Raw genomic sequence first — 9,276 nt, 5'->3', positions numbered from 1 at the left:
GGGGTATTGGGGCAGTAAAGATTTTTTTGACCAGATATGGTAAATATGATTATATATTTAATAAATTTTTGATAGATTTATTTCATAAAGTATTGACAAAAAATGTGTTCCATTTTCAAGATGAATGTTTGCACCAGCTAAGAGGTACCGTTATCGATGTTAATTTTGCACCCATTTATGTGGAAAGTTTCAGTGGTTTCTTTGAAGAAGTACATATATATATATATATATATATATATATATATATATATATATATATGGAGTTTAGTGAATGATATATGTTTGAAATATATAACATCATTACATACATAACCTAACTGAAATGCATACATTTATAATGCTAGTACAATAATTAGTGGACAGTGAATTATAACTGATAGTGAAGTTCACTATCAGTTATAATTCACTGTCCACTAATTATTGTACTAGCATTATAAATGTATGCATTTCAGTTAGGTAACATTTATTTATTCATGTCTTTAAGTGTAATATCTTTTTAAAAATGTTTTAGTATGTTAATTGATTGTTTAGATTAATTAGGTAGATTATATAAGGTGTGTATTTTCATGGAGAAGTTACACCTGAAGAAGCTATTGTGAAAGTGCTTGTGTCTTCTGTGAATAAACTGGTACCTGCACGTATATCTGTGGATTTTTTGCTGTTATTTTGGAATTATTCTCAGCCTGAATTTTTTGCCCTTCGATTTCAAGGGACTTTACATCTGTTTCTGTAATATTTAAAATGTGTCCCTATTTTGGGGCGTTTGCCCCCCCCCCACCATTATTTTAGGTTTTGTCTAGATTTCTTGTGCTAAGAGGTTGAGAGTTATAGCTGGTATGCATTTAAGGAATAATTGGGATCATCTGATCACACACACCCAACAATTTGAAGTCTGGGCAGTTCCCCCTCACGCCCCACTGTAGCTAAGCTACTGGTGTTGGGGGCAAAATGCTCTCAGCTGTCCCTAATTTTCCAGCATGTCTGTGATTTTTGTTTGTACTACATAATATTTGTTTGTTTTTTGGGGTGAGGATTGCAGTCAATAAATAATGGCATACACATGAGTTTCAGATTTAATAGCCTTCAGAATAAAAACATGTTGATGTGAAGCTTGCTGTTCTAACAACTTTGTCATTTAAATGCAGTATCTTCATGATTTTTGTCCTTTGTCCACCATTATTTTTTTAGATTTCTGCTTGATTCATGAGCTAAGAGGATGAGAAGTAAGTTGGGAGGTTACAGTAGGTTGGATACTGTGTTCTGACAATAGTGAGATGTGAAGACAGTTATATAATGAAAGCAAACCATATTGACATATTTTCAGTTGCAAACATTATACATCCTTTATAACCTTTGTACGGTCATTGTCAGTCAAATATCGCATCGCTCATTTGATTCCTGCCTTCTTTTAAACCTCATTCCTCCTCCGATATTGTTTCCACACTTCCATTTCCTTCTACGTAATTTGCTCCTTCTCTTTTCTAAAGATCCCACTGCCAGTTCTTTTATTTCTGTTATATAGTCAGTACTTCTATTGCAGTTGGTTTAGGCTTTGATTTCCATTTTCTAGAAATTGCTTTTTGGCAGCCACCGGAAGTAAACTCATCAAGGCCAAGTTGTGTCTATGTGATTCTGATTCGGTATCACAGCTCAAAAACGTTTAATCACAATCAAACATCTAAGGTTATAATCACAGTCATGTAAGAGGTTATATTTGATAATCATGTATACAACAAGTCTTAAATTATTAAGGGCAACTAGTATTTTTATTTTACTACAGTCTGATATCCAATATGTACAACATCAATAAATATGCTTTAATTTCTGGGTACAGTGGCTGTTGGATGATCTGTAGCAGTATGAGCAGGATGTAATTATAGTAGCTGATCATTGACACAGCGATGCAATGAATGGGATTTCTGTCTCACAGCACTTCATTTGCTGTTGAGTTTTGGGCTCTAACTTCTGTGTGGGTTCTGTATGAAGCCCCTGTCTTTGTGTAGATTTTATCTAGGTGCTCTAGTTTTCTCCCCCAAGACTCTCTGGTGTATAATGTAAGCCTGTGGCCATTTATGATTATACTTACATCCCAATCTAAAACCAGATGGGTACGTAGAAGTTAAATATCGTTTTTGGTCCAATAGGGAGGCAGGCACTATTCCCAGACAGGATTTATATATCACAGCAAGAATTTGTCACCTCAGTTTATTGGGAGCTACTGTTTTGTTAGCTTTGAACATAAAGCTTTAAAGACAACTTATTTTTCCTAGAAAGAAGATAAAATAAGAACAAATTGTTTTCCTTATTTGTAATTTTTGTTTAGGCCATCATTAGAGGAAAATGTTATAAAAAACTATTAAGATGCACCTCAGAGCTGACAGACCTCATGTTTAATTCAATTACTTCCTCCAAACTTATTCCAGTGGTGCCTTGGCTGGACAGGGTGTTTTAAAGGATGGAGGTTTAAAGGATAAAGATGATATAGTGAATGACTGAGGCAGTCTGTGGACGAAAAGGATTGACGCCGTCTCTTGTTTGATCACTAGTAATGGTAATTGACCTGTTGTGATACAGTCATGCTCCCGTACCAATTACAGCATCCAATCAGTTATTTCTTGCGCAACCCCCCCCCCAGCAACAGAGAAAGGTCAAACACTAAGCTTCCAGCCCACTTAATGATTACTGCAACCATTTGCTGTGGATAAAAGTCAATATAAATAAAACCCAATTAAAAATACAAGAAAGAGGATTTAGCTCCAGTGGTCCTCAAAGCTGACTGCTGCACTAAACACTGAAACAAAATCTGCTAGACTGAAGAAAAATACAGCCATAAGGCATAAATACACATACTGTGTAATCAAAAATCTCTCAGAAAGCAGCAACTGAGTATGGAACACTGAAAAGTAGTAGAAAAAAGCCCAAACATATCCTAGCCAATAAATGAAAAAGAAGCAAAAATACCAACCAATCACAAAACCATCCAAAAGTACTACTGTGATACTTTTCTTGGGTAAATACACATCACTGTCATATCTCTTTTCCATTTACCAACTCATTGAACATAAGGAAAATGTAGTTTGCAGACACAAATTGCAAAGTAAAAAAGGAAAAAAAATCCTCAGAAATAATCAAAATATTTATGAATAAATAAGTGGAATGTGTGAGGTCATGTGGAAAATAAAACTAATATCATGTACTTTAGGTGTATGTAATCAGGTATGTCATGTGCCTATGCCATTTGTTATATGAATTGTACTCTGCCACTGTAATACAAGATATTAATCTTTATCCATATCTCCTACCACCTGACACTAATCACATGTCCTACCATCTTATGCACCCACGAGTGCGTGTGTGTGTGTGTGTGTGTGTGTGTGTGTGTGTGTGTGTGTGTGTGTGTGTGTGCAAAAATATTTTTGTGCAATCATATGAGCTGGATTTTTATTTAATTTGTTAAATTGATCTTTTTCTTTTAGAATGAGAATGCTTTGGGGATTTTTAGTTTAAGCCCTTACTTTCTGGGATTGAAGGGTTATACCTGTGGTGGGAGTGGGCTTCTTTTTGGATGATGGCATGTAATTCTAAAAAAATAACTGATTACATCCCTGTGTGTTTGTGTACTGATTGATGAAAACTCATTATACAGTATGTATGTCACAAGACAATACCATGACCTCGGAGTATACAGTGCAGTTAACTAACCAAAATAAGGAAATAAATAAATATTGCTTTTCAGTGGGTGAGTCTGAAAGCCTTTTGTACAAGAAAAGGCAGCAGATCCAATAAATTATTCAAACAAAAAAAAATCATTTCTAAATGAGCAAATTGAGGACAATGGTATCAAGCCCGAATATCCCTTTGCTTCACATGAGGAAACATCTCTAGTTAATTTCTCATTCTTTACAAACAGTGCAGGAATGACTGCATTGTGAACTGGAATTAAGATACATACACATGTACCAAGTGTATCCCAATGTAAGCATATTCCCAGTCAACAATATCTATAAAGCATTTTGCAATATCATTTCTAAAGAGAGGCTGGCACTCCCCCCCCCCACACACACACACACTTCCTAGTTCCTAACAGGATTTATGTAGGTATCAATCTCCTTATAGAAAGCATTACAGAAATGCCGTTCATAGGATCATAGGACCACAGGAGGTTACTAGGCTATCGAACCGGAGGTCATTTCAAGCCTAGCTGTTTCATCCCAATTTAATACCAGTGCTACTCTAGTCAATACCCAAGATTGTATTTAGTAATGACTGCCCATATCCAATTTACAGAAAGTAAGAAATAACTGTGTTAAGAAAGAACAACTCCTATTTTATCTGACGGGTACTTTTGCAGATGTATTCAAGTTACAAGGCTCAAGGGTGTAAATGAAAATAATAAAGTGTCGTTGCAGTGACACTTCAGTCCCTTAACAGACTGCCAAGTCACATGGCTCTGTTATCCAGTCATGTCGCAGGTGCTATGATACAGTTCGCATAGTGTCCAGTGTTGTTAATAACTAACAAATTCGGCTTCATTACTCAGTGGGAACTGATACCATTGTCTCTATTAAGGAATTAAATAAATCTCATTCTGTAGGAAGGCGACATAAACTTGGGAATGAAACATGAGTATTGCAAAGAGGATTTTGGGTGCAGCATGCGATGCCAGCAGTAAGTACCTCTGTTTATATGTTGTCAAATCCATTCATATGATATAGAGATTCTTCAGTAACCTCAGGACAAAGAACATAAATTCCTTTTACTCATCAGATATCTGCAGAAGAGCATTAGTCAGGGAAATCACTGAAAAATGTAATACACTGAAAGGTTTATCTCTCTCAGAACAAGGTGGGGTGGAGAAGAAGGGGGGAGTTAAAATTATGCTTCTTTTACTCTATGGTCTTTAATATCAGTAATAAGGAGTCCTCTTTGTGAAACAATACTGACTGTGATATAGTAAATTCAGACTTGTAGCCCTATTAAGAACTCCTAGTCACAGATGGTACCATTAGCATCTTTCCTGCAGCCAGGACCTGCATACAAGGCAGTGGGAGTTCAGTATCTCCTGTTAGTGGCAGAACGTAAGAAACAGAGGAGCTCTCATCTTGCTTAGCACTGAAGGAATGTGGACACCTTGCTCTGTGAAAACCATTGATGTTTTCAAAGGTCTACAGTGGAATAGACATACATTTTTTTCATCAAATGATAAATATGTCCAACATCTGTATTAGACAGAAAAGAACTACACTGACCTATATTGCTAATACTTAGTAATCCAGGAGTCTGTCTCCTGTAGTTTGTGAGAAAGACTTAATCGCACTGTCTACAACTAGAGAGTTACTTAAGCTATAATATATGAAGGCATGTGCATTATACAGGCATTACAGCACTTCCAGGGCCATCTAGACGTGTGCCTTAGAAGTTCCAGGAAATGCAGTAATATTTGTTATGATTTATACCCCAGAATCATTTATTACTGTGATAAAATGAGACCGATGGGAGAAACTATTGACATATTACTCTGGCCTCTCTGGTTTGAAAAAAATCATGGAAGCACTCTTGAAGACAACAGGTATTAATATTTAGTAGCTAGTGGGACAGAGGACCCAAAGCCATTTGGATTTACAGTAAGAATATCATGTGTGATAAATCTAACAATGGCCTTCACTGAGTGCTATTAGAAACAGTAGCAGTAAAAAAGAATGCAAATTAGACACAGCCTGCTTCGACTTCAATAAATGCAGTCCAGCAGACCCAAATAAAACAGTAAGCAAGTTAGACAGGAACAAGACATGACTGAGGCATACTAGATTACAAAGCAATTGTCTGGGACTTCAGCAAAAATTGCATCATTGAAGGTTTACCCATGGCTTTATACTTGAAGTGCAGTTAATGTGTGTTAGTTATATGACTTGGGATTGATAATAAGCACAGCCCATTGAATGAGAGAATAGTGGGGGGGGGGTTCTAAATCACAATGAATAAACACTTATTACTTAATTTCGTTGAGTACACTTACAATTTGCTGTTTTTTTTTTTTATTTATATTTTTTAATAAAGTACACTTGATCTTGTCCTGTCGCTGATTTTAAGTCCTAGAATCCAAATCAGGCATTAGAGTGGGATCTTGATGGTTGCTTTACTGTGTAAATAGTCCACTTTTGGAATATATTGTAACACTTCATTGCTAGCGAATTCCAATTCATTGTCATTGTTATTGTCATTGCAAGTGACTTTTTAGAAGGGTAGGAATAAAAAACATGTCCCTGTTGATGAGACAAAGTTCTATAACAGAACTGTTAAACAAGGAAAAAAAAACAGAGAATAGTAGAAAACTGACTTCAAAAGCCTGGAAGAGTAGTCAGAAATATGGCAGGTTAAAATGAGTGCTAATAAATTCCACATATTGCCTACGCTAAATAAAAACAGGAGAAAGAAGAAGCAACAAGAACACTGGAAATGATCCCAGAGTTTCAGCATCAATGTACTAAAGGTAAATACAACAGAAAACACCACAGATATATGGCAGAACACTGCAATATAGAGAAAGAGGTTTGTAAGAAAACAGAAAACAGTTTGTCTTTGTAGTTTGTACAAACAATTAAATGTCATCTGGAGTTGTTCTGTCCACTTATTATGTGCAACAATACACACACAGGATGGAAACATGTCAGAGGAGAGAACAGAGAACTACTGAGGATTTACGCTGGAAGTCACTTTATGAGAAATTTAAATAAATTAAGATGCATAGTGTTTGAGAAAGGAAGGTGATTCAGAATCTTAAATGGCTCATGGAACTCAGATATAATCCAACAGTGTAAAACAGTTCAGGAAAAAATAACTTGTAAAAACAAGCAAACATAATTTGAGGACAGCTGGTAAATAGTATTGGGGTACTGTAAGTAAGGTGATTCAGAATCTTAAATGGCTCATGGAACTCAGATATAATCCAACAGTGTAAAACAGTTCAGGAAAAAATAAATTGTAAAAACAAGCAAACATAATTTGAGGACAGCTGGTAAATAGCACTGGGGTACTGTAAGTAAGTGATTTTTACAGAAACAATGGTAGAAACAAGGTACAGTTTGCCACAGAAAAGTACAGTCCTAAATAATGATGGAATTCAATAATGCAATATGAATTCAGGTACCTGGTATAGGGAGAGAACCTGTGACCTGATTTCCTCAACAAGAGAAGCAAAGTCCACAGTATGCTGAGCCACTCAAGGTAACACAATGAGCAGAAGTAATAAAACAATGAAAAGGCTATGCTGTTAGAGTTTAGTAAATAAAAATAGGTCACTGTGACTCACACCAAATGTACTTTTTAAAATATTCCTATGGATACATACATACATTCTTACATGTGACCTGATGGCTTAGTAACCTTTCTTCCATAAACACCACAGAAAGCACTGCATACAGACAATACTTTGCAATAAATTAAATGACAGTAACAAGGCAAGCAGAGACAGTGTACCCATGCAGCTAGCCTGTGACACTGTAAGGAATAAAATTAAGGTAGTGTAGGAACTGACAGTGATTTACAACTTTTGTGTTAGGCACCTCATAATTTTTCACCTGTTAGCACAGAAATCTGGACAAAGACTACATTGATGGGGGGACAAAAGGCCCAAAACATAGGTACAGATTTTTAAAATATTGCTCTTATAAACTTAGAAAGTTACTGGAATGACTGGATTTGTGATAGTATTTATTTTCTGAAGGATATGAAGTCTGAAACTCAAATTTGTGTAACTGTTTAGTGACTTTAATCCTCAGTGATTTGTCAGAAAATCACAAATTTAATGAGGAATAGACCAAAAATATGAGCCTAAATCTAGGCATTCTGTAAAAGTCTGGAAAGCTGAGAAGTATGAGGCGCAGTTACAGCTTCACAAATGCCATGCCGTGTATATGTATTCAAATATTCAAAAAGCAGCTAAGCTTCCTTCTATGGGATCCTAATCTCTCTGGTTGAAATGACATGGGGAACAAGAGGGGCATAACTATGTAGGGCTAATTAAAGGAAGATGGTACTTAAATACCATGTCAGGATTATACGTATTACATCACAGTACCTGCATTTTATTTATTCATACAAGTATTTCCTGTAGACAATATATTTAATTTCAATCATTATAGCTGCCAATACTAGCTAAATCTGAATTTCATATTTGTCTCAGCATAACTGCTCTAAACAGTTTAGCTGTCTTTCTTAAGTACACATTTAAAAGCTCTATAAAGAGCTTGATTCATGTTTGATGCTATATTATTTCATCTAATTAACTTGATTTAAAAAAAAAGAAAAAGTGGATAGCTAATCAGCTGGCAGCAGTCTAAGCTGAGATATGAGCTTCAGCATCATCCCCTGAGCTGCACAAATACTTAAGTATCTTCATTATTTTCCAGCAGTAAAAGAGTTAAGGACCAACAGCGAGAGTCTCTGCTGGGATACAGCACTGCTGTGTCGATTTCAGTCTCTGTCATTTGTGGTTTAAGAGAAGGGGTGGTGTTCAGCATTTGGAAAGCCTTAATGAATGCTGTCAGTGTTTGTAAAAGCTAATGGTCAGAGGATGGTCAGGGATTGAGAGGAGGGGTGTGATGGAGAACGCATAGGCTGTTTTGTGTAGGCTCATTAGAGTTTTGCTAGATTAAGAAGTGGGGGCACTGTTCTGAATTCTCTTTTCATCAGCAAATGTTCCTTTTTGTCAGTATTTGATGTACCAGTGTCACAGGATTAAAGAAGCTATTTTTGTTTTGTGAATGCAGTCTCTTATTCTCCCCCTTTCCAAACAGAAGGGAGTGTGTGTGTATGTGTGTGCCTGCTTCTCTAGGCTTGGTTGGTTGCACAAGTCGCCTTCTATGTGCTGTGTTGCTTGCCTTGTTGCCTAGACGATAACTTGCTTCCAGGGAGAAGATGTCTGGTTCTCGTAAAGAATTTGATGTGAAACAAATTCTGAGAATCAGATGGCGGTGGTTTAGCCATCCTGTATCTTTGCCAACTGGCTCAAGTGACAGCCACCAGGGGGACTTTTGGAATCGAGGGTCAAATGAGACAAGTGATGGAAGAAAGTTTTTAGACCCTGGTAATCTTCCACTGCCCTTGACTTCAATGGGTTGTCAGAGATCTAATCACATGGATTTACAGAATTCACCACCCTGGCCCATGGCATCTGCTCCAGAAGTGCCCACATTTCAATTTACAAACGAGGATTTTGAAGGTGCACACTGGCTTAATGAACCTGAAGAAGAGGGAGGAGTGAGTGAAGAAGACAAT

The 9,276-nt window shown here is 36.5% G+C and overlaps 1 protein-coding gene across 1 annotated transcript in view; it reads left to right on the top strand.

Moving 5' to 3' along the window:
* The first annotated feature begins 8,592 nt into the window (after positions 1–8,592).
* The window catches only part of KLHL5 (kelch like family member 5), a 1,925,884-nt gene continuing 1,925,200 nt past the window's right edge, over positions 8,593–9,276 (top strand). The window contains exon 1 of the mRNA XM_044062938.1: positions 8,593–9,276. This exon is cut by the window's right edge and continues 23 nt beyond it. Within this exon, the coding sequence (XP_043918873.1) occupies positions 8,917–9,276 (360 nt within the window). The 5' untranslated portion in view covers positions 8,593–8,916.

This window comes from Protopterus annectens, chromosome 2.part1, assembly GCF_019279795.1.
Source record: "Protopterus annectens isolate FY-2018-M chromosome 2.part1, PAN1.0, whole genome shotgun sequence".
Taxonomy (NCBI): domain Eukaryota; kingdom Metazoa; phylum Chordata; order Ceratodontiformes; family Protopteridae; genus Protopterus; species Protopterus annectens.
This window is presented reverse-complemented; position numbering and strand designations above follow the sequence as displayed.